At 39.1% G+C, this 25,639-nt stretch overlaps 2 protein-coding genes across 2 annotated transcripts; both read right to left on the reverse strand.

The window, feature by feature from the left end:
• Positions 1-4,061: 4,061 nt before the first annotated feature.
• LOC106439661 (V-type proton ATPase subunit E1) lies at positions 4,062-5,870 on the reverse strand. The gene is made up of 6 exons (XM_013881157.3): positions 5,630-5,870; positions 5,455-5,555; positions 5,002-5,158; positions 4,712-4,908; positions 4,447-4,546; positions 4,062-4,330 (listed from the first exon to the last, which is right to left on the reverse strand). The coding sequence occupies exons 1-6, from the start codon at positions 5,729-5,731 to the stop codon at positions 4,295-4,297; spliced, it is 693 nt and encodes a 230-aa protein (XP_013736611.1). The 5' UTR covers positions 5,732-5,870; the 3' UTR covers positions 4,062-4,294.
• An 11,575-nt stretch (positions 5,871-17,445) lies between these two features.
• On the reverse strand, positions 17,446-21,791 carry LOC106439671 (RNA-dependent RNA polymerase 2). Its single transcript, XM_013881168.3, has 4 exons — positions 21,073-21,791; positions 18,834-20,743; positions 18,570-18,720; positions 17,446-18,495 (listed from the first exon to the last, which is right to left on the reverse strand). Exons 1-4 carry the CDS (start codon positions 21,742-21,744, stop codon positions 17,722-17,724), a joined length of 3,507 nt encoding a protein of 1,168 aa, XP_013736622.2. The 5' UTR covers positions 21,745-21,791; the 3' UTR covers positions 17,446-17,721.
• Between the last annotated feature and the right edge of the window lie 3,848 nt (positions 21,792-25,639).

Here is a 25,639-nt window from a genome sequence, read left to right on the forward strand (position 1 = left end):
CTATTTTAGAGTTGGCCTCTCTAAAATTGAGCTCTAGACATTTCATACCCGAAAGGTGTTTGATGAAATGTCTGAACCAACTCTCCTAAGCTTTTAACACTCTTTACCAAAGAGATTTGTTGTTAAAGGTGTTAAAATGGCTAATAGACTTGATTTTAATGATTGCTTAGATAATATTCAACCAAAGAGATTTGATGCTTGAGTTATCTTAGTGAATGAACATCCATCTAGAGATAGAGTTTGTTTAGGATTGTGTCTAAGCCTAAGGTTGATAGATTGATTGAATGTTGCCACCTTTAGATTGAACCTTGATCACTTTATATCAATTATCCTTACCATGGATCCATCCTTAGTATTTGATTGAATTCTTGCACTTATTTCTTGATTGGATTTGAGATCACCTTATTTATATTTCTAGGATATTAGTTTGTTACAAATCATCTATCTTCTTGTTTGCTTAGATTATGAAAGTTTGTGTATTCTTGGTGTTATAAGTCTCTAGTTCTCTGTGGATTCGATCCTAAAATGCTACAATGACATACCATTCGATTGTGGTATTGTTGGCACATTAGGTTAATTGGTGTGTGCTTAAACGCGTAATCATAACTCCAGCAATATCCATCCCGATGGTAATCTTGGCTTATGGCCAGCGATTGAATCAATGGGATGTCATCGTGGTGGACATAATTCTCTAGCATCTCAGTATTCCATCTCTTCGGATTCCCAATCATCAGATCACTTACAGGCATCATTGGATGGAGCACAGGTGCAATCGGCCTAGCTGGTCTTGCTGGTGTTGTTGGGACCCAAAGATCTTCCCAAGTCCTAATCTCATTATCAGAGTGTACCTTCTGTCTAATTCCTATTGTTATTAGTGGTTTTGCAGCCATTATACTCCTCCACCCATAGGAGGGGTTGTTCACCTCGTTTAGTCGCAATGGCGAACTACATCAGAAATATCGTCCTCTCAGAACTATTGCCAATAGGGAATTTGAGAATTGTACTAAACGCCATAGTTGTTTCCCCAGCAATGCCAGGTTAAATTCATGAATCATCCTAAATCCGATTCCACCTTCTTCCCTTGATTTGCAAAGTTTCACCCATTTTACCCAGTGAATTCCTCTTTTAGGAGGGTTTGAGTTCCACCAGAATTGTGCAATGGCACTAGCTAAATTCTCACAAGTCTCCAAAGGTAGGAGCAGAGTTGACATTACGTATGTGCGTGGGGATAGCCAGTACTATAGATTTTATGAGCACTTCTTTTCTCCCCTTTGATAACCATCTTCATGTCCAGCCATTAACACGGCTTTGTAGGCATTCCTTCAAAAAGGCAAAGAGTCTTGTCTTTGAACCGCTAATATCTTCAGGTATACCAAGATAGGATCCTATTCCTCTCTCATTTGCAATTCCACTCGAAGATTTTAAGGTTTCCTTGACATGTCCAGTTATTCTCTTTCCAAAGAGCAGGGATGATTTCTCAAAGTTAATGCATTGTCCAGACGCTTTCCCATAGGTCCCAAGTGCTTTCATGATTTTATCGCATTCACGTGGCTCCGTCTTGCAAAAGAAAAGGCTATCATCAGCAAAGAGAAGGTGGGATACCGGAGGGCTAGCGCGTGAAACGCGCATCCCTGTTATCTTTCCTTGATTCTCAGCGTGATTTAGAAGGCTAACGAGCGCTTCCATGCATAAGATGAATATGAAAGGAGACAAAGGATCTCCTTGTAGCAAACCCCGTTTTGGGGTTATATTTCCTCTTGGCTGGCCATTGAATAAGATATGATATTTCACCGATGATACACATCGCATTATCCATTCAATCCATATATCTGAGAATCCCATCTTCTTCATGACCGCACTGATAAATTCCCACTCTAATCTATCATAGGCTTTACTCATGTCAGTCTTTATAGCCATCCGCTTCTCTCTTCCTCCGGAGGTCGTGCGAAGAGCATGGAATATTTCCTGTGCTATCAAAACATTGTATGTTATCTGTCTTCCAGCAACAAAGGCTGACTGGGTTTCTGATATTTGATCCGGTAATAATTTCTTAAGTCTTTGACATAGGACCTTAGATATTATCTTGTAGCTGACATTACAAAGGCTAATGGGCCGAAATTGTGACATCTCATTTGGTTTCTCCTTCTTCGGTATTAGGCAGATGTTGGCATCATTGAGTCCATTGGCCATTGTTCCATCAAAAAGGAACTCATTAACCATACGAGTTAAGTCTTCCTTCACAATGTCCCAAAATTTCTGGTAGAATAAGGCAGTAAAGCCGCCAGGACACGGCGCCTTTTCTGGTTGCATCGCAAAGAGGGCCAATTTAACTTCCCATTCTGATACAGAAGCTGTAAGATCAGCATTTAACCGGTCAGAAATCGTTGTAGTAACATTCGCCAAAGCCTCATCAATGAGTTGTGGGTTAGATGACTGAAACAAATCTCCAAAGTAACTAGTAGCAATGTCTACTAGTTTTTCCTCCTCTTCTATAAGGTTTCCTGCTGTGTCTATGAGGCTTGTGATCTTATTCCTGGCTCTTCATTGTTTCGTAATAGCATGGAAGAATTTGGTGTTCAAGTCCCCTTCCAAAAGCCAAAGAATTCTACTCTTCTGCCTCCAAAACTGCTCTTCTGCCTTAAGAGCATCAGTCAGTTCTTTTAAGGTCTCTGCGATCTCTTCGGTTGTGGCATCATCATCAGAGTAAAGGTTATCCACCTTAGTTTTAAGCTCTTCGACAAGTTTTGCAGAGTTTAAGTCCCTTTCTCTTTTCCACTATGCTAGTGCTTTCCTGCAGCTTGATATATGTTCCATTATATTTGCACCAGGAGGAAGTTCAGAGGAATTCCATCCATTTAAGATTACTTGTCGTACTTCCTCACTTTCCAGCCAACGTTTATCAAATTTGAAAGTCTTCCTCTTCCGGGTTGGTTTGGATAGTATATCTGCTAGGACCGGACGATGATCCGATTCCCACATTCTTAAGTATTGGACTTTGGAATGTAGAAACTTTTCATGTCAATCTTCATTACCAAGAGCACGATCTAAGCGACACCGAACCGTGCCATTAGGGCGCTTTCCAGTCTATGATAGTTTGTTTCCAGTGCATATGAATTCTAGCATTCCATAATCTGATATTAGGCCTGGGCATAAAATCCGGAACCCAAAATCCGAACCGAACTCGAACCGAAAAACCCGACCCGTTATCCGACCTGAAACGTAAAAAATACACGAACGGGTCTCGTAGGGTGGTACAAAAAATATTCGAACCCGAAGTGTTATTAACCGAACCCGAACGGGTAACCCGAAAAATCCGAAATTAATAGTCAATATAAATATTTTGAAATATATATAAGTATTCCAATTATTAAATTTAATATTTGTGGTAATATTATATATAATAATAAATATTAAAATTCTAATAAATGCTTTAAGCACACAATTAGTTATAAACAAGTATTTTATAATTTGCTCATTGAAAGAAAAAGTCTACTTTCTATAAAACAATACATATTGTTTACAAATGATGTTTGTTTTCATGCTTGATTTAACATTTTATTGTTATTTTATCAATTTTATATGTGATAGATTAATTTTTATTTAATTTAGATGTTTTTCTTTATGTTTTACTTCAAAAATTTTGTTTTTTACTTTGGTTATATCCGAACCGAACCGATATAACCCGAATCCGTACAATATATGGTTGCTTTATGGGTTTTATGATGCAATACAATTTTGAACCGAACCCGAAATGTTATTATCCGAACCCGACCCGTACTAATAAAATTTTAGTATGGGACCTAGAAGCGTAAACCCGAAAATCCGAAAACCCGAAAAACCCGACCCGAATGCTAACGGGTATCCGAACGCTCAGGCCTATCTGATATCATTTGATTAAAAGAAAGAAATGAAGAATTAGATCGTTTCTTTCCTCCTTCTTTCTCATGGTGTCCTGTGATTTCATTAAAGTCATTAAAGTCGTCTATCATAAACCATGATCCGTCTTTGGCTGTTGAGAAACGCGTTTCACCGTAAACATTCGTTTAGATGAAGAAAAAATAGAGAGAAAAAAGGTCTTTTCATTTCATTATTATTTTGTATAGCCAATGATAACATTCGCAAAGAGAAAAAAATACATGCGGAAACGAAGAGTTCGATACGGTTTTTTTGGTATCAAAGTAAAAGTTTTTGGCAGAATAAAAAGAATTTGGAATTACAACAAAGATAATCTTTCCCAAATGGGCCAAAACAAACACAAACAGGTCTGAATCACATCTTTTGCTCTTTTCATTCATTAGGCAGCAACTTGGCCGAACAACGACCTACGGATCTGGGGAAAGAAACGATTTGAATCAGAGAGCCATAGTAAGACCAATAACTACAATTGTTGACTTATGGTTCACAGAAAGGAACAAAATACGCAAGTACTGAATTTGCTTTTCATACCACTGGAAGTTTCATACGGAATGCAACATCAAGACGGGCATCGAGGGTGTTCTCGCACACGATTTTCCCATCACGAGAAGCTAACACAACACCTCCAGAGCTATAATAACAAGTTCAACATTACACATTATTAGCTAATACCACCACAGACCAGATCCAGACAGCTTATAGTTTTTTTCTTTAAAATCCAAAACTAATCACAGTACAAGGCTAAAGTTACTTTCTGTGTGATGTTAAATTAATGATGAGAAAAAAGAAATGTTACCAGTGGAGACCGTGAGGATCACTAGAAGTAGGAGGAGGGGGAAGGAATATGGTTGTGTCAACGGCAACCTCTGGAGCATGAACATTTGCTTTACCAGCATACTCCTCCTTCGCATCCTCAAGAATAGATTCAACTAAACCCAAATCCTCTTCACGGCAACGCAACAACACAGAAGGCTCCTTCAACCGAAGCAAACACTGCAACAATTCAAAAGATAAAAGAAGAATCTTATAACTAAGCAAGCACAGATTGCCATCAGACACAAGATAACAACTAGATAGTGTACCAACCTGAACAATGAGATCCTTGAGAAGCTGTTTGTAGGCATCCTCATCGCCACTGACGTTGAGAAGATCTTTTGCTGCTTGGTCTTTCATGGCATTGACAATATCGTCCTGAGCTTGAAGAACTTTGATCCTTGACGCATTCAGCTGCATCGAGTAATCACTGAACAAAAACAATGTATCACATGTTGCCAAAGTAGTACACAGTTCTATTCTATCTATACAAAACGGATTAACACAGTGAAGAAGATCAAATGATATGGATTTCAGCTCTTCTATTTGTCTATCAGACTTAAGTTTTGTGTTCATCAATCAAGAAAACATTACAACAAGTTCGAATCTATAGATCATACACTTGTACGCTTCTAAGGTCAAAATCTAGAGAAGGCGATCCAACTTAAACTAAATCGAGATCAGAAAGTAAACGATCGATCGGTGAATCAATCAATTGAAACTCACATCTTCTTACGTACATCAGCTTGCTTCTCCTTCTTCTCATAGTCTTGCCTGATCTTCTTCTTCTCCGCCTCAACTAGCTGCAGTTTCTCGATGTTGAATTCCTACACATGTTCAAACAAAGCAGATCGATCATCAATCAGAACGAATCGCGAGTGAAATATAGTGAGAAACGTACTTCTTCAGCGGAGACGGAGATCTCGTTTGCCTTCTCCTCGGCCTCTTGGCGAATGAATCTCACCATCTGCTGGATCTGATTCGACACATCGATGTCGTTCATCTTTACCGGTTAAAAGTTTGGTCGCCGAGATTTGGAGAAATACGAGATTTCTGTGGCGCAGGAAGATTGGGGAGAGAGAGAGAGAGATCGGATTTGCCACAACGTGGTGATCAGTTATTTGAACTTGTTTGACTTAGGACCGGTCAAATAAACCGAACCCGATAACCCGAACCGAATCCGATCCGAACCCGACGTAAATACCGAATGGATCTTGTTTTGTGGTATTTCAGGTTATGGGTATTATCCGAACCGAACCCGAATCTAAATGGATACCCGATGGAATCCAAAACATTCAAAACCTCGAAAAGATCGTGTACCAAACATGATCTCAATTCCTAATATGTATCCAAAATATACTAAGAAATATTGAACATCTAAAATACTTATCTATTACATGAAGGTTGGTGGTTCTATTACATGAATGTTGGTGGTTCTATTACACGAAGGTTGATGGTTGAAAATGGCCATTGAATCTTGAAGTATTTAGATTTAGATTTTGTTTTCGTTAAACAATGTTTCTCATTTCATAAGAACTTGGATTTCGTTTTATGCTTTTATTTATTTGGTTTTCTTTTTATCAGTAAATATGTTTACTTTTCGTTTGATTTTAAATGATCACGGTTGATGTTCCTTATTTTTGAATCGATTTTACTTAAGTTTTGGTTATAAAATAGGTACAAATCAGGTATTTTAAAACTGAAGAACCGATTTTACTCATGTTTTGGTTATAAAATAGGTAAAAATCAGGTACTCTTAAACCGAAAAATCGATTGGGACCCGAACCCGAAAGTATATTGGGTTGTGCCGGTTCTTTGAAGATTTATTAACCCCGACCCGAACTCGATAGAACCCGAACCGGTCCCGAACCGAACTTTCATATAATCCGAATGAGGCTGATTTTGATAAACCCAAAAAACTGTAACCCGATTGGATAAAACCGAAACCCGATTGGGACCCCGAATGCCCATGCCTAGTTTGACTGTAGATTATTGAAAGAAACTAACACGGTATACAGTTTTCCATAAAATAAGAGAAACGACAAGGCGTCTGAATAAAGAACGAGCCGCTTCAGGTCCAAGACCCGTCTGTAATGGGCCCAACCTCGTGATGTGGACCGAGTATGACTGATTAGTGTAGTATGTTTTATTTAATTACTACTTACTAGTAACAATTCCATATTTATATAAAACTAGATACTTTCTCCGCGCGTATAATAAATTTAAATTTGTTATATTTATCATTTTTATTTTTATGTGAATTTTTGTATATTAAATTATATATAACTAATTTTTAAATTTGATTTTTTTTTTTATTTTTAGTTTGAAGTAAATATTTCTATTATACGTAATACAATTAACTAATAAAATATGAAGAATCAAGTCCGAAATTTTAGATTTATGTAAAAAAAAAAATTATGTATAGAACATAAATTATCTTAGTTTAAAAGATCGGAATCTCATCTCGAATAAATTCACGAAAAAGTACTACAATAACCTACTTAAAATATAAAACCCCCTTTTCAAAAAAAAAAGCGTACTTAATAATATTTTTTTACGTGTAATAGTTGAAAACTGACAATTGAATATCGATCTAGAATATTATTTTAATATATCTAATGGTAAAATATTAATTGTAATAAACAAATTTTGAATTTTGTAATATTACATGAATTAGAAGTCTTTAAAATCTAAAATATATTTTATTAACATAATATATTTTTTATTCATTTATTATTTTAACGTTACAAAATATTGCTTTAGTTTTATTTGTATATTACTTTTTTAATAATTTAGTTTCTTTTTAAGTAATTTTAAAATTATCAAAAATATAATATATTTAAAATTATTTATTTAAATATATCCAAATATGATGTCTCATTTTTATGTGTGTTTTCGTTGAGCATATTTAATTTGTAGTTTGTATATTTAATAACACTTTGTTGCGTCTCGTTCTATGGTTTTAATAAATGTGTTGTCATTTCATTTTAATTACTACTAACATGATTTTTTAGTGATCAGTGATAATGTATTTTAACGTTATGTATTATATCTTAACGTATATTTTCTAACTCTTCATGATGACACTTTTTTTAGAATCATTTTAATTAGATAATAGGTTTAAAGATGTAAATAAAACTGTGTATGTTGTAAATTTAGACTTTTTAGTGTAACTGAGCACTATCAATTATGAAAATTATATTATGATTTTATTTTACTAAATCTTTCTTTCTGTTTATATTTTTTTTTGTTTTATTTTGTATTTTTACAATTTTATTGTCTTATTCTTTAATTGAAGAGAATTGTTATTTCCAATTTTTGTTTCATATACGATATACCTTAAAAGTCTTCGGTTGATTTTTGTTTGTTTTCTTTCTCCAAATACAATGTACAGTTCGACCGTTTCTTTTTTTTTGGATCAAACTTCTAATATCATCAGATAGAAAAGCTTAAACTCCAAGAATGAAGTGAGTATTTGTGCTAGAGAAAACTGATTTAACCACTAATATAGTCAGATATTATAATATTAGAAGGTATGAAAACTCTTCTCTGTTGCCCTACGCTGGACATAATTAAGTTGTTGTCAATTGATTCTATATTTGTGATAACTGAAAATACATCTTTATGTCTTCCTAACATCATCCTTAATTGGTTTACGGTTCGACCATTTCTAATATATTGAGAGTAACATAATATTAGATGTTGATTATCTCCTTCCAATTAGGAATGCACAGAATGAGAGAAATTCAAGGTGAGACTACTTTACAATTTTGTCATCATATCTATATAGAGTTAGTTTATAGATTACTCTATCTGTTTCAAAATGTAATCAGTTTTAATTAAAATCTGTAATATTTAAAAGTTATTACTTTAGAAAACTGTCATTTAATATATAAATCTAATCAATTACACAGTAATTTACATAATTTAATTGGCCACACAATATCCAATAAATATAAGTTACATTGAAATATAAAAACAATTTATATAGTGAAACAAAAAAATACTTTTAAACCATTATATTATAAAACAAAGGGAATATTCAAATTATATTGAAACATTAGAATAGTAAGAATCAGAAAAACTGAAATCTCAACGTCGATCATTTACGTCGGCCATGCCTTAGACAATCTCCAATGTATTCCTCTATTTTTTTCTTTAAAATAGAGGAATTTCATAATAGAGACGGATTTGTCTCCAATGTATTTTTCTATTTTCTCTCTTAAAAAAAATATCCTTGATATATTATTTTCTAAGTTTACAAATAATATTTTTTATTTGTGAAAGTTAATGTGGGAACCGAAATTCGCACTGTCGATTTATGTTTAAATTAGGAAACTAGGAAAACCCTAATTTCACAGAGGTCCCAGATCTCTGCGAGAGCCAACGGCAAGTGACCAAATATATGCGGAAATCATGAAAAGATAACAATGGAGTTTAGAGAAAACAGTAGATCTTATTTCGAGTCCGCGTGAGAGCGTTGCGATCATTACAAGAGATCATAAAAGCTTTGGCCGAAAAGGCTGTCAGCGAGTTACCTAGTTCTAGCGGCCTAAAAGCTTAAACCTAGTTGACTCGCAGCTCGATAACAAAAGGCGAAGAAAATACAGAAAAAGTTTTTGATTGATTTCGGACTGAACCTGATGAAAGGCTGCCTACGTACCCCTTTCGAGGATCAAGCCGAACGTAGTTCAAGAGTGAACCAAGAGATCGAACTGCTTGTGCACGTTCGTCTGGTAATCGGGTGCCAGTCATGGAAACAGAGCATGTCGAGAATAATGCCTCAGAGTTTCTAAGTGCCGAGAGTTCTGAGTCTAAAAAGTTGTCCCTCATGCCTCTCGCCTAGGACTCCTTATATACTCGCTCCTAGGTCGGTTTACGCTTTTTCCCTTCTGCCCTTAAGCCGTCAAAACCTAAAAATGGAGATATTCCAATTTTCCCGATCTTCATAATTATCTTCAAAATTTCGTATTTATCTGCGGAAACTTGACATTTATCTTTCCTTGCGAACCAAGCGTAAACCGTCCCACGGTTTACGGGCTGCTGGTTAAGAAATCGTAAGATGGGCTGCGAGTCATGCCTTAGGTCCATTTGGGCCGTCTTTCGACTTGAAGCGTTTATTACGACTTCTTTCGATAAAAACAAACTTTCCGCGGTTTTTATCGTAAAGTTTGATTGATGACTTCGAATGGCGGAAAACATGAAATGGGTTCGCTACGGTGTTCGGGAGACAGCATCGAAGGGTAGACAAGAATGCATGGATTCGTTTCGTATCGATGTTTCGGAAGAGCTCGGTCGCTACGTAGCGACCGAATGGAACGCACGCTCGTTCGCTACGTAGCGACCGAGCGGGACGGATAGCGACCGAGTGGGACGGACGCTCGGTCGCTATATAGCGACCGAGCTTGGATCGAGCTCAGTCACTACGTAGCGACCGTACGACCTTTTTCGGGCTTTTCTCCGATGTCTCGTGTTTCTTCCGCAGGGCTCTTCGTAAGAATAAATCTTTTCCGAAGATTTATTTTTCGTAAAAATGTTCATGCCAATTTTTACGGACTTTCAGACATTGATTCCGTCGTGACCGATTTTGACCCCAACAGTTAGCCCCCCAGCTTGTTAGAACCATGAGCTTCTAGCGTGAGGTTCTAGCGAGTGGCTTGGCAAGTTAGGTGAGTTAGGCGGAATTTATGGTCGAAAAGGTCTGTGGTAAGTGGTCTTCTCGCTCTTCTAAAAGTAGAACGCGATAAGATTGGGGCTGCGCCTTATGACGGCTGCCTACGTACCCTTGTTGAAGGGATCAAGCCTTTCGTAGTTCGTCTTGGAGTTAAGGTTTGTATGACTGGTTTTCCAGCGAGACCTTTACGGTCTGGTTTTTATGTAGAGGTTATCAGGTGTGTTGCTGCCGATGGCATTTTATATGGGTGTAGAAGGAAGACTACGAGTTGTCATCTCGTAATCTAACTATGTGTGAACTGCAATATCTGTGATCTATTTCGATAGTTTTCCGCAGTGTGTAAACTTGCGGGATTTCTGAAGACGCTCGAATATTGGCAAAGAGACAAATTTTAGGATCTCGTATCAAGGTTTTTGATACTATGCCTAGAGATGTTAGAGACCAGTGCACTGGGTTTAGGGCAAGACATAGGTTTATTCTTGGTTTTAGAGGGTGCGATGACTAATTCGACTTACGTATCCCGTTTCAGTTTCATCCTGATTCCATACCGATTTAAAGTCCATGATAGGTTCTCGGCTGATACGACTTGTATGGTTGTAACCGAACATCTCTCCAAGGACAATTTTTAAGCCTCCTGAAAGTGCTAACCAAAAATTTAGGGTTTCTTTTATAGCGCTATTATCCTTGTGTCGGATGTACGAGAGTCATCTCTATGAGATGGCTAAGTCTGTTTAGGACGTTAAAGAGTTTGTTGTGATCAGCAACAAACTTAATGGTTAAAATTACCATTTCGAGTCTTCGCGAAAGATATGTTTTGGGAAGATGTTATTGCGTATGACTGTCTGGTCTTCCAATAAAGTGTTTTTATCGAGGAATGAAATTTCATCGAAGAACGAATCGTCAGGCGTCTGCGACGTCTCGCGATACTGAAGATTTGTTATTCTTTCGTATGTCGCGTTTCGTGCTTGAAATTTTCGCGGGTTTGAAGATGTTTCACGATGTTGCAAGGGGTTAGTCTTAGCCCTGCGTTTGGGAAACATTTTGGTTTGACTACGGATGTTCGCAGCCAGAATTGTTGTTCCTGTTTGGATTTGATTTGCGATCGAGGAGTTAGGACCAAGGGGTCGCGTAAATTTGTCCCCGGAAAGAGGCATCCTCCTATACCGTGCTTTGTGTGGTGTTGGCCTTCCGAGATTTCTTTCGTGTCTATTTGAGGATGTTCTGTATAGCTATAGGAGCTCTTTTACGAGTTTTCCTTACATGCCGCATTTTACGAGTAAAACACAGCGGGCTTAAAGTGAATCGTAGTATATGGAACTTGGTCGATTTTTGACAAGTGGAACCTTTCCGTTAACTGTTTGGTTGTTAGGACTGAGTTTTGTTATGACGAATTACCGTATGATTCCCGTTTTTGGGTGGTACGATAATTGTTTGTGTAATCATTACTTGGCGTTTCAAGACAAATTCCGGATTACCGTTTAGCCGTCAAGTTATTGGAGCGGTGGTCGCTCAATTGTTTTGGCTTTGCATGAAGGCTGTGCTCAGCTTTATAGCCAAGGAAGTTGTTGCCAAAAGATTAGACCATGACACTTTCGTGGTTTCAATAAGGTCAAGTCGGTTAGAATCGTCCTTAAAGGGGATGTTGTAACCTAGTTCGGCTTCGATGGAAAGGCGTAATTGGGCGAGTGACGAATGGAATTTATCGAGATTGATAGGCCGAGTATGCCCATGGTGGTAGAAAACGTTTTTCCACTTTAGGGTTAATTTATACGATGAAAGTTTCGTATAATGTTTCCTTTATTCGTATGGAAGTTATTTCCTTTGTTTCCGAGGGAGATAAAGCCAAAGAAGCTCGATACAGAGCCTGTGTGGAGTCAGTTGCGGGGTGATTTCCTGCTCGGACGTGACCAAGCGGAATGAGAGCAGATGCCAGTGAGTCGCGGGGCTAAAGAATGAGACCTTTCAGATCGTGGTGCGAGGAAGTAAAGTTTATATTGGTCGTCCAATGTCGGATCATAAAGCTTGGTTTTTTGCTATAAGGAAAGTAATTTTTCGTAAAACATGTTACGTTTACTTTCGAAAGTTACTTCGTATGACATGATCTGATTATACAAAAGGACTTTTTGCGTAAGTAACGGGCGACCGGTTTTTACGAATTTATTAAATTGACGCGACATATGGAGATGTCAAAATAACGATCTTTCCGCAGATTTTTGAGAAACGTTTTCGCTTTTTTTTTTTTATTCTTCGGTGAAAGTTTCTCTGAGTCACTCATGAAGTTTTACCAAAGGTTATTTCACCGAGATCTAGTCGCGAAACGTTTTTGCAGGTTACTTGAATGAATCAGTTAAACAGTGTTAGGCTTAGTCGACGAGCGGGGAGGACGTGTTCTCTTTGTCGTATTTTCTGTTACTTTTGTTCTTGATTTTGCTTTGTCGCAAATGTTTTTGATGTTTTTCCATGAGTCAGTTGGTTCAACGGAAAATGAGAGTGATGCTTTGATGCCTGGAGATTTCTCATATAATGATTCTTATACGAAACTCGTTTTATCAAATCGGAAAAGATCTTTATGACTTCAGCAAATCATCGACTTTCCTTCTGAAGTTTGGCAGAGGTTTTCTAAACGAATGATTGCGATGATAGATGCTGTATAGTCTTTGAGAATTTTCCAACGTGGCTTGGATCAGTTCCTAGCGTTTAGACGAATCTCAGATTGTCGTTTGCTTTTAGGATGATCTTGACGAGACATCGCATTGTATGAATATTTTTCCGCATATTTCTACGAGAGTTTGCTTTGTCGAAAGCATTTTCTTGTCGAAAGCGTTTTCTTGATCTTGACGAAACATCGCATTGTTTGAATATGTTTTTGAAGTATGAGAGTATACGAGTATAGTATACGCACCTACTCCGTCCCTTTTTTCTCGAGGAATAGAATGATCGACAGTCTGAGTCGGTTTGAAGATGACGCTTGGACTGTGATTTGGTTGTTTCCAGGTTGAAGACTTGGAATATGTTGGTTCCGAGAGAATTGCCAGAAACGAATCGGTTTTAAGACGACGTTCATGTCTCTAGTTTTTTCTCTCCTTAGGAAGCGAGCTTGATATGCGTGGCGATCGTTTCTAGATTTTCGGAGAATTTAGATCGGTTTACAAGATCTGGACGAACAGTTATGGGACAATATATCGAGACAGAAAAAATCACCAAAGACTTAGTTTGCTAGACCATCCACCTAGGTTTTACGTTCCCTAAAGTTCTATGGCAGTCTCTAAGGCGTTTTTATTTCTTAGTAATTTTATACGAAAACCCCAAGTCTGATTTCAAAAATTTCAAGTCGCAAATACCTTAGTTCTCTCGAAGATGCAGTTTTGTCTCTTTTAAGTTTTGCTTGCTCATTTCCCCTTCCTATTCTTGTGTATGTTCCCCTTTTTCGATATTGGTGTTTACCCTTTGAAACTTGACGTTTATCATCCGAACTTGACTGATACGAAGTCAATAAAAAGGTTCAACGTAATCGTATAGTTGAGGCGGCTAAGGTGTTAAGTTAACCGTTGCCGTATTATACGATTAATCTGAATCCACGCGAGAAAACTAGTCTTTGCGGGGTTTTTTTTATCGTAAAGTTTCAATGGTAACTCCAATCGAGGCGAAACAAGAGACGTTTCGATCGAGATTTGAAGGAGAACACAAAGATGGAGGTAAGGGCGAGTAGGAGCAAGCGAAGGAGTTTAGACGAGTCTTACTTGTTTTCGTCGTAAAATCTCAACGGAAACTCCGATTGAGACGAAACGAAAAGCGTTTCGATCGGGATTCAAAAGAGAACACAAAGGAGGAGCTTTTTTGATACCTGACAGGTCGCTATGGTGCGAGCTGGAGGTCTAACAGGTTGCTATGTAGTGAGTAGAAGTAAGCCAAGAAGAGTCCTACTTGTTTTCGACGTAAAATCTCAACGGAAACTCCGATTGAGACGAAACGAAAAGCGTTACGATGAGGATTCAAAAGAGAACGCAAAGGAGGACCCTTTTTAGGCCTGATAGGTCGCTACGTAGCAAGTGGAGAGTTGGCTTGAGCTCGGTCGCTACGTAGCGACCGAGCCGTGTGCGTGCTTGGTCGCTACGTAGCGACCGAGCTGTGTACGTGCTCGGTCGCTACATAGCGACCGAGCTGTGTGCGTGCTCGGTCGCTACGTAGCGACTGAGCTTGGCTTGAGCTTGGTCGCTACGTAGCAACCGAGCCGTGTGCTTGCTCGGTCGCTACGTAGCGACCGAGCTGTGTAATCGATTTGTTGCGCTTCCTTTTTCCCCGATTAACCTAGGGGTTTTCTGCGGTTTTTGGGAGAACAAGTTTTACCCTTCCGAAATGTTTTCGGAAAACGTGTTTTGGTAAAACCCTTACGCATTGAGATTTTTTTTGTTCGGTAATAAGCCAAAATTACGGGGTTTGATAAGATTTATTGTTTTCCTTTATGTTTAAAAAGAGAAATCGCAAGCTCGTTTCATTGCACTTCCTGTGGCAAAAAGTCGCAGCAAGGTTTTCGATTTTCTCAAGAACTGTGGCGTTTGCATAGGCCTTGGCCATAGGCGCAGTGGCGGCTAGAGTTTTCTTACCAGCGTTGTTGCGAACTGCGATTTTCTCTTTCGTATTTCCAGACATTGTTTTGATCAAGCATTTTGCGGCTATGAGTTAGAGTAATCCGTACCTCTCCTCCTTCTAACGCCAAACTGTGGGAACCAAAATTCGCACTATCGATTTACGTTTAAATTAGAAAACTAGGAAAACCCTAATTTTCCAGAGGTCCCGGATCTCTGCGAGAGCCAACGGCAAGTGACCAAATATATGCGAAAATCATGAAAAGATAACAAACGAGTTTAGTGAAAACAATAGATCTTATTTCGAGTCCGCGTGAGAGTGTTGCGATCATTACAAGAGATCATAAAAGCTTTGGCCGCAAAGGCTGTCAGCGAGTTACCTAGTTCTAGCGGCCTAAAAGCTCAACCCTAGTTGACTCGCAGCTCGATAACAAAAGACGAAGAAAATACAGAAAAGGTTTTTGATTGATTTCGGACTGAACCTTATGAAAGGCTGCCTACGTACCCCTTTCGAGGATCAAGCCGAACGTAGTTCAAGAGTGAACCAAGAGATCGAACTGCTTGTGCACGTTCGTCTGGTAATCGGGTGCCAGTCATCGAAACAGAGCATGTCGAGAATAATGCCTCAGAGTTTCTAAGTGCCGAGAGTTCTGAGTCTAAAAAGTTGTCCCTCATGCCTCTCACCTAGGACTCCTTATATACTCGCTCCTAGGTCGGTTTACGCTTTTCCCCTTCTGCCCTTAAGCCGTCATAGCCTAAAAATAGAGATATTCCATTTTTCCCGATCTTCGTAATTATCTTCAAAATTTCGTATTTATCCGCGGAAACTTGACATTTATCATTCGTTGCGAACCAAGCGTAAACCGTCCCACGGTTTACGGGCTGCTGGTTAAGAAATCGTAAGGTGGGCTTTGAGTCATGTCTTAGGTCCCTTTGGGCCGTCTTTCAACTTGAAGCGTTTATTACGACTTCTTTCGATAAAAACGAACTTTTCGCGGTTTTTATCGTAAAGTTTGATTGATGACTTCGAATGGCGGAAAACATGAAATGGGTTCGCTACGGTCTTCGGGAGACAGCATCGAAGGGTAGACGAGAATGCATGGATTCGTGTCGTATCGACATTTCGGAAGAGCTCAAGCCAAGCTATTTAGCGACTGAGCTTGGCTTGAGCGCTACATAGCGACCGAGCTTGGCTCGAGCTCGGTCAATACGTAGCGACCGAGCTTGGCTCGAGCTCGGTCACTACGTAGCGACCGTGCGACCTTTTTCGGGCTTTTCTCTGATGTCTCGTGTTTCTTCCGTAGGGCTCTTCGTAAGAATAAATCTTTTCCGAAGATTTATTTTTCGTAAAAACGTTCATGCTGATTTTTATGGACTTTCAGACATTGATTCCGCCGTGACCGATTTTGACCCCAACAGTTAAAAACTAGCCCAATTTATTTTAGTATTTTATAAAATTATGATATTATTTACATTAAATATTTATTTACAAACTATTATGTAAATAAAAAATATAATTATATTTATATAAATAATATATTTCACTAAAAAAATATTTTTGGTTATAATTGTTTAAGTAAAAAATTAAAGGATCATTTTGTAAAAACAAATAGAGGAGGTGACACGGCAAAAATATAGTTTCTCATTGGCCGATTGTTTTCGCCTACGTGGACACTCTATTTGAGGCTTATATCCTCCAATTTTAATTAAAATCTGTAATATTTAAAAGTTATCTGAAGCTTATATACTCCAGTTTTAATTAAAATCTGTAATATTTAAAAGTTATCTGAAGCTTATATCCTCTAGTTTTAATTAAAATCTGTAATATTTAAAAGTTATTACTTTAGAAAAATATCATTTAATATATAAGTTTAATCAATTACACAGTAATTTACATAATTTAATTGGCCACACAATATCCAATAAGTATAAAGTTACATTGAAATAAAAAAAAACAATTTATACAGTGAAAAAAAAAATACTTTTAAACCATTTATAAAGCAAAGAGAATATTCAAATTATATTGAAACATTAGAATAGTAAGAATCAAAAGAAATCTCAACGTCGATCATTTACGTCGGCCTTGCATTAGACCATCTCCAATGTATTACTCTATTTTTTCCTCTAAAATAGAGGAATTTCATAATATAGATGAATTTGTCTCCGATGTATTTTTCTATTTTCTCTCCTGAAAAAAAATATTCTTGATATATTCTTTTCTAAGTTTACAAATAATACTTTTTATTTGTGGAAGTTGAAAACCAACCCAATTTATTTTAGTATTTTATAAAATTATGATATTATTTACACTAAATATTTCTTTACAAACTATTATGTAAATAAAAAATCAATTATATTTATATAAATAATATATTTCACTAAAAATATATTTTCGGTTATAATTGTTTAAGTAAAAAATTAAAAAATCATTTTGTAAAAACAAATAAAAAAGTGACATAGCAAAAGTATAGTTTTTTATTGACTGATTATTTTCGCCTACATGGACGCTCTATGTAAGGCTTATATCCTATTTTTATTACTTGTTTGATTAGATTCACTAATAATGTGAAACAAACCAGGTGACCGAGTCACATTGATTTTGGGTTGCGTTCGACGCATATGCAGGCGGTTATACTTAGCAATTATACTAAACCTACAAATGTGTAGGGTTGGTTAACCAAACAGATGGTAGTCCACTTGCTTGCTTGCTCTTCAAGCTATCATCATATTCCCTCAGTCTCTCTCTCTCTCCGCACTTTCAGCCTTTATCCCCAGCAAAACGTCGCCTACGATCCACGGAAAGCTCAAGAATCTCGGCTTCTCATCGCAATAGCTCGGGTTGTATGTTACATAGTACCAAGCCGATGCTAGCTTCTTCCTCTGCTGTTCATCCTTGCAGCTCTTCTCAAACCATCCCATTGCCTCGCTCTGCAAATCCTTAACCGACAATGTAATCCTATCCTTCATATCACCATACCTTCGGTTATCTCTCTGCAGATACATCTCCTTGGTTCTCAAAATCCCCGTGAGAATCTCTTCTTCGTTAGCAGCTCCGTAGTAGTTCATCAACGAGCTCAGCTTCTCGGCGTATATGTCTCTGTGAGCTTTGGCCGTCTCTATAAAGTTGTCAAAGCCAGCTTCTTCAAGCGTCGAGTCATAAGCCGCCATCTTCTTCTTGTCCTCGCTCTCAGCGTCTTCTGGCTTTCTCTGTGCTAGAGTGCTTTTCACAGCACGGTAGAGCTTCCCAAACACGGACCCAGAGATGTACGTAGGTTTCTCGAACCGTTCCAGGAAATCAGGGAACTCTCTGGGCTTTAAGGCGTAAGGCATCTCGGCTGGAGCTCCGGTTTTCGCGAAATCAACAGCTCTAGAGTGAAGGTTTGCTAACTCTATACATTTCTGGCTCCGGGCTCTCTCCGGGTCACAGTCTGCGTGAACCAAATGTGCAGTTGAAATAACCCCTAGCGTGTCGCTTATCATATAATCAACGAAAAATTTGTGGATTTCCTATAATGAGAAGCAGGTTAGGCTCCAAAGATTAGAAAACTCACACATTATCAGAACCTTTTCGAGAAACTAACCTCCAAGGTGACATCATGATCCATTATACGAGGTCTGCTTCCAGCGTAGTCCATTGGAGGATCCATTTGGCTCGGTATAAGCTTCTCATCCCAGCTAACAAAAAACTGGTCTCCATCGAGATCACCACCAGAACATTCATTTGGATGTGGCCTGTAAAGGCAAAAACAAACCATCAACGATTATACAGAGGTCAAGAATCAGAAGCATATGGTTTCTTTCTTACTATGGTGCATAGATTTTTAAAGAATTGGTTTATTATATACCTTTCTCCCTTCTGAGGAAAGACGATGCAGTCGAGAAATCCCTTTTGTTCAAAATTGACCTCATATATTGCATCAAGAACTCTGATGTCTCCAGGGTGAAGGCATGGGTTTTTCGTCACAACCACTTTCCCAACCACCACAGATGTTTCCTCATCAATCTTGCGGGAGTAGCTCTGCTCGCGAGATTCCAGTTCCGCTTTCGTCAGTGTAACACGAACGTACACTTGGCCATACTCCAGTATACCCATTTCATCCATGCAACCGATCAAGATACGTCCTTTGGGTACAAGTATCCTGCACCTACTCTTCAGTTCAGAAAGCTGGCTCTCGTGGTGCACACGAAGCATCATTGAGAGGTAAGGCTCTGAACTCGGTGCATATCCTTGTAACAGCATCTTAACAAGCAGATTCTTGGAGCTTTCTCCGCTCAATTTCTGCAGAACATTCAATGCCGCGTGGCCGTCTTCAAGCATATTCCCCAGTATAGATAGATGCCCCGCTTGCATCGCCTCAAACACCGCGTCTTCTATTCCGAGAGTCGACAAAAGGCAAATGATCTCCCGGTTTAAGAAGCAAGGCATCGACTCTGTCCACCTGGTCACGTTGAGCATCCTGTTGTTGGAATCAAACTTTAGCATACTATCACGCAGAGACAGCTTTCTGAAGGAACTGCGGTCAACGGCAATCACACCTTTGTAGCCACCATATCGAATTTGAAACGCTGAAGGGATATGGCTCAGTCCACACTTCTGTGCAACTTGCTTAGCAAATGCCAACGAAATTTTCCCTATGCCGTCGGAGAAGCAGTAGTCAGCACCATCAGTAGTCACTTCTATGTCAGGAATCTGCTCAACATCTTGCGCACGGACATTAAGTGTCTGCCGAGAAGCACTGAACAACTGGCCCATCCTAGCAGCACATTTCGAAATGCTTCGGATCTTACGAAAACAACCCATCCATTCTCTTATATCATCAGCTTTCACTTTCTCGTTAGAAGCAAACATCCAGACAGAATTTCCTCGCAGCTGGCTCGCTGAGAAAGCCAAGAACTCAAACATTTTAGGCCCGACGGTGATCCCTTCTCCAAGGATTGACAACACCCTGTGATAGATGTTGGTTCTAAAGGGTTTCACGAAATAGCCTTCCTTGGAGTTCACAGAAAGCGCATTAGCTGGAATCTTGCTCCAATCTTCTTCCACAAAAGTAATTCTCATGAAATCCGGGGCATGCTCCGCAAAGTTCTTCACAACGTAATTGGCAGTCTCAAGCTCTGGACCCAGCAGATAAATCTTTGAAGGCGTAACATAGGCTCTCTGACAACTCATTATGTTCTGCTCAGTCAATCTCTTATAGGCTGCTGCAGGGGAATGCGCCGTCTTCTTAACCACATACTGCGACTGAGCCTTGACAAATGAGATGGGATCATAACAAATAGAGCTTTGCTGGTGCAGTTTCTTGAGGATCACCAATGCGGTTTCCAAGCTCAAACCACAGAGGATGCTGATCAATCCCATATTTGAAGCAGCGAAAAGACTGATTTTCTGCGCATGAACCAGCGAATTGAGTTGGAAAAGGATCTCATATGGAATCTCTATCCCCAGATTAGCTGCATTCAAGAGGGGGACAATTTGATTAGCAGAGGCAAATGTATACCCATCCACCAGGGTTAGGCTCAAAGTGTCTTCTCTGTAGTAAGGTAAGCTTGAGAAGATGTCAGACATCGTTGAGGCGTTATCCACTTCCAGACAAAAGCAAGTGGATGTACCGATTGACTTTAGACCAGAGAAATCAGTTGAGCGAATCCACATGAAATCAAAATCCTCCTTGCAGAAACTGTACCGGCCAGATTTGAACTTTGTGGCGATATGCGGTCCTGATACTTGTTTGTATATCTTGGGTCCATATTTCAGCTAAAAAATAAGACAAGAGGTAAACAAAAGTAAGAAGACACAAGCAACATAAAAACCAACAGCAAGCAAGATAAGCTCAACATAAACTCACTTGAAAGTGAAACGTTAGTTATATACATTATAGTTGTATACATTATAAAACAGTGAAGGGTTTAGTCAAAACCCTAACCCTAAGGCACTCTTGCATTGTAAACTTAACTCTCAGCAGAACTAAGGTTCACCAAGTTACTTTCTCGAATCTCTATAGTTCAACAAAAGGATCTCACTTTGCAGATAAAAGTATGAAATTAGAGAACTTTCACAAACACATTATGAGTAAAAACGTTTACCCTGAGAAGAAACGCATTGATCTCATCCACGCCATCGACGCAGCAGGGAACAGTTTCAAGGACATCCTCAAACCTAACCTCACACTTGTAACAATCACCACTTTCCCAAATCCAAAACTCCACTCTCCGCTTCTCCTCTATAGCCCAACACCTCACGCCTTCCCATTTCTCTAGGGCACAAAACCTCCCTTCCTCCGCTTCCGGAAACCCAGCGGTCAAAACGACGCCGTCGAGCCTTCTCCTGGGATCTACGGGGCGAGGGACGATGTCGTCGTAGGCTTCGGAGACTCTTAGGTTACGGGACTTGAAGAGGAGCTTGCTCTGGGAGGAGAGGTGCTGAGCGCGAGACTTGGCTTCGAGGGAGGTGAATTGCACGAGTGCGAAGTCGCGTGGCTTCCAGTTATCGCGAGAGGTCGGGATTTCGAGGGCGAATACGGAGTCTGCGCCGAGGTGGAGCTCTAGGAAGCGGAGGAGTTCTTCGGCGACTATGGTTTGAGGGACGTTGGTGAGTTTAACCGTCGATCGCGTCGTATCTGAGACCATGATTGGCGTGGAGAGATCAGAGAGAATCAAGAGTGAAGAAGAGAGAGAGATTCTCGAGAAAGAGTGAGTAGAGCGAAGAATCTCAGAAAGTTTGCTTTTTTCGAAAAAGTTGCCTTTTTCTGGAATCATAAAGCTTCCAGAGGAAAAGAGAGGGGTTAGTGTGTTTCTCGTATACTGAAAGCTTAATACAGCTTATGATAATAAGTTAATAGCCATAAGATCATACATCATTGATCTCAACTGCTGATTTCTAATACTCCCTCCGTTTTAATATAGATGATGTTTTAGAAGGATTATTTTGTTTCAATTTACTTGAAGTTTTGAGATTTTAAGGTTAACTTTAATTTTATTTGAAACTGTTCAACCAATTAGATTTTACAGTCTTTTTTATAATTGGTTAACAGATTTTAAAATTATATCTTTAAAATAATTTATTTAGAAAAATGTAGTTTTATTAATCTTTGTGCACTAAAGCAAAATATCAAGTATTATGAAACAGAAGGAGTATTTTACCAATGACCGGTTTCATCATCATTGAATTATCCAAAAAAAATTCTTTAAACCGCTCAATGTACCTTCAAATTGAACAATCAAATATAGCCGCGAAGACCATGATTAGACGGTGGTCAGTTGTGGCTAAGAAACAGATCTTAGTTTTTCTTAGATTTTAACTAAGAAAAGGTAAGAACCGTCTCTTAAATAAAAGATATAGAAGTTCCCTTTTAGCCAAAAAATGTAAAAAAAAAAACCTAAAAGATGTCAAATTATGAGTTAAGAAACCGGGGTTAATCATGCCCTAAGAGCAGCATTATCCATAAAATTCTAGAGGGGTTTCTAAAAGAAAAAAAATATTAGTTTAATTATTTAAAGGGAGAATTGCCAATTGTGACTCAAAACTTGGAGTCAAACCCAAAACAATACCCCAACTTGGGTCAAAGGCAAAAGTAACCTAAAAGGCTATTGAAATTACAACTATCCCCTTGTGACCAAACAATAAAACGAAATTTTTTTTACGTTTCTACCCCTCGCAAGTCGTCTGTTTAGACGACTTGAAAATAAGTCGTCCAGACGACTTAACTGAAAGTCGTCTGGACAGTTAGTCTTAAACATAATTTAAAAATTTTGTAAAAAATATTTTGATAAGTGAAAAATGGGAATTATGTAATTAACATATGTCTTATGAGGTATAAATTAAGATATAACAAATTTCAATTGTTTTCAGCATAGATGAGTGAAAGTAGTGAGTCATGATATTCTTAAGTTTATGTTTCATCAACATATGTTGTAGTATTGTATGTGTTCTTAGGGTTAGATTTTGGAAAGCATTAAAACCGTTTTTGAAAATTTTTAAAATTACTTATGCGTGTTCATTTCTGTGTATAGTAAACACTATTTAAGTATAATTTGATTTTATAACGTGGTTAGTTAGTTAATCTAGTCATTTTAGTTTAGGGGTTCATTTTAGGGTCTAGGACGACTTAATATTTTGTCGTCTGAAAACAGACGACTAAATATTAAGTCGTCTAAACCGGACCAAACCTTAAAGTTTACCAATGTACTTTTAAAGCTAACCGGATTATTTACCCAATATATAAGGTGATTTTTATTTTTTTGTTTCATTTTTCGCGAAATTCAGAAACCCTAACAGTTCTCTCTCAAAGGCGATTTCGAATTCCCACGATTTCCGAACAAACCATCGTTCTCAACGTCGGCTATCTATCTCACCGTTGTCGCCGCAGCTTCTTCTAACCCTAGCGCCGCCGATTCCTCTAAACCCTAGCGCCGCCGATTCCTCTAAACCCTAGCGCCGCCGCTTCCACTATTTCCGAACAAACCGTCGCCCTCGCCACCGTGGTCACCAACGTTCTCACCGCCGCTTCCTCTAAACACTAGCGCCGCCGCTTCTTCTAAACCCTAGCGCCGCCGCTTCTTCTCTGTAAACCTTAGCGCCGTTTCTCTGTAAACCCTAACGCCGCTAAGTCATCAATCTCGAGGAAAAGATGAACATAAAACGTTGTCTCTATCAATTTACTCATTCTCACCGTTTCACGTTTATTTTTTCAGATCTATAACCGCAATGACGAGTACTCCAACTCCTTCTGCGACTGGAAGACTTGTAAGTAATTTAAGTCGTCTGGAAAGTCTTCCAACTGGACGACTTAGTAGATGACTTAAATATAAGTCGTCCATTTGGAAGACTTTCCAGACGACTTAATGATAAGTCGTCTACTAAGTCGTCTGGACTTATATTGTTGTCTTTGATTATTTTGCAGACAAAAAGGATGGATATTCCAGAACTCCCCCGTAGGTTATACACATCAGGGGAAGAGCCAGAAGCCCACAATAGCATTTCGTATCATACGGATAACAGCAAGTTGCATACTGCTCTTAGGAAAGCTCTTACTGATGACGAATTTGAAGAGCTCAAGGAGTCGAGTTTGGGAGTTTTCATCAAGTTCAAGGAGCAGGGATTTGGTTGGGCTTCAAGGCTGGTTCACTACATGCTCAGTTTCAAGCTGGACATTAAGAAGAAGTATGAGATGTGGTCTCTCGTTGGTCCAGAACCTTTGAGGTTTTCACTGTTAGAGTTTGAAAACCTCACTGGTCTAAACTGCGAGTACATCGAGGACCTTGAGACACCAAAATGTGACGTTACCCCAGAGATGGTTTCTTTCTGGGGGATGCTGGGAGTTCATCTGGAAGCTGGGCCAACTACTGATCAGATAATAGCAGCACTGAAGAGATGCGGGGATTGGTCCAGGGAAGATCGCAAGCGGCTCGCGTACCTCTCCATCTTCACTGGATTCATTGAAGGGAGAAAGTTTTCAACCGCTACACGATCTACTCTGGCAAGGCTAGTGATGGATTTAGAACGGTTTGAGAATTATCCATGGGGGAGAGTCGCGTTTAAGGTGCTGATGGACTCTTTGTGGAACAAAGAAATTGCTGGCTGTTACACCGTGGATGGGTTTATACAAGTTCTTCAGGTCTGGACGTACACAGCTATGCCGGAATTGGGTGCTAGTATTGGTGGTCCCAGAGCAGACAGTCCGTCTCCACCGATACTGGCTTACGAGGGCAGCAGAGGCCGCAGATCAATGAAAGCTGCTATCTTGAGTCAGGTATTTACTTCAATCCAAAAGACTGCGCAGACGACTTATTATAAGTCGTCTGGAAGGTCGTCCAGCTGGACGACTTATCGGACGACTTATAATAAGTCGTCTGGAAAGTCTTCCCAGCTGGACGACTTATCGGACGACTTAATTAAGTCGTCTGGAAAGTCTTCCATCTGGACGACTTATTAGACGACTTATTATAAGTCGTCTGGAAGGTCTTCCAGCTGGACGACTTAGTAGACGACTTATAATTAAGTCGTCTATTTAGTATTTTTTTTCAAATATCTAACTCGATTCTTCTATTTACTGCAGACCCGCGTGATCAACTTTGTTGAGAAGGACATTAGTGAAATGTGGCCAAAATGGGACTCTGAGGTTGAGGACCTGCCCGCGGAGAACATCATTAAAGTCATGTATGAGCGGAGACCGTGGAAGTGGACCATGGATTGCTGGGAAGTCACTGGTACTAAGGTCAATACAAAACCTAAGGTTGTGACTCCATCGAAGAAGGCCAAAGAGATGGTTGTGTTGGAGGAGGAGGAGGAGGAGGAAGACAATCCAAGACCTCGGAAGAAAGCTCGTAAAGAGGCTCCTAAAGTGGCTAGTGAAGAGGCTAGAGAAGAGGCTAGAGAAGAGGCTAGAGGGGTGACCAGAGAGGAGTTGGAATATATGTTCAAGGGCGTAGCTGACTGCATGAAAAAAGGGTTTAATAAGTGCATGAGGGAGTTTAGGAAGTTGTCCGATAGATTGGAAGCTGTGGAGAAGAAGGTTGGTGTCACCAATCAGGCTACCCCTCCACCTCTAACCAATCAGGCTACCCCTCAAGATAAACAGCCTACCCCTCTTGCCAAAGAAACCGGGGGTAGAAACAAACAGGCTACCCCTCATGCCAATGAAACCGTGGTTAG

Source organism: Brassica napus, chromosome C9 (genome assembly GCF_020379485.1).
Source record: "Brassica napus cultivar Da-Ae chromosome C9, Da-Ae, whole genome shotgun sequence".
NCBI lineage: Eukaryota > Viridiplantae > Streptophyta > Magnoliopsida > Brassicales > Brassicaceae > Brassica > Brassica napus.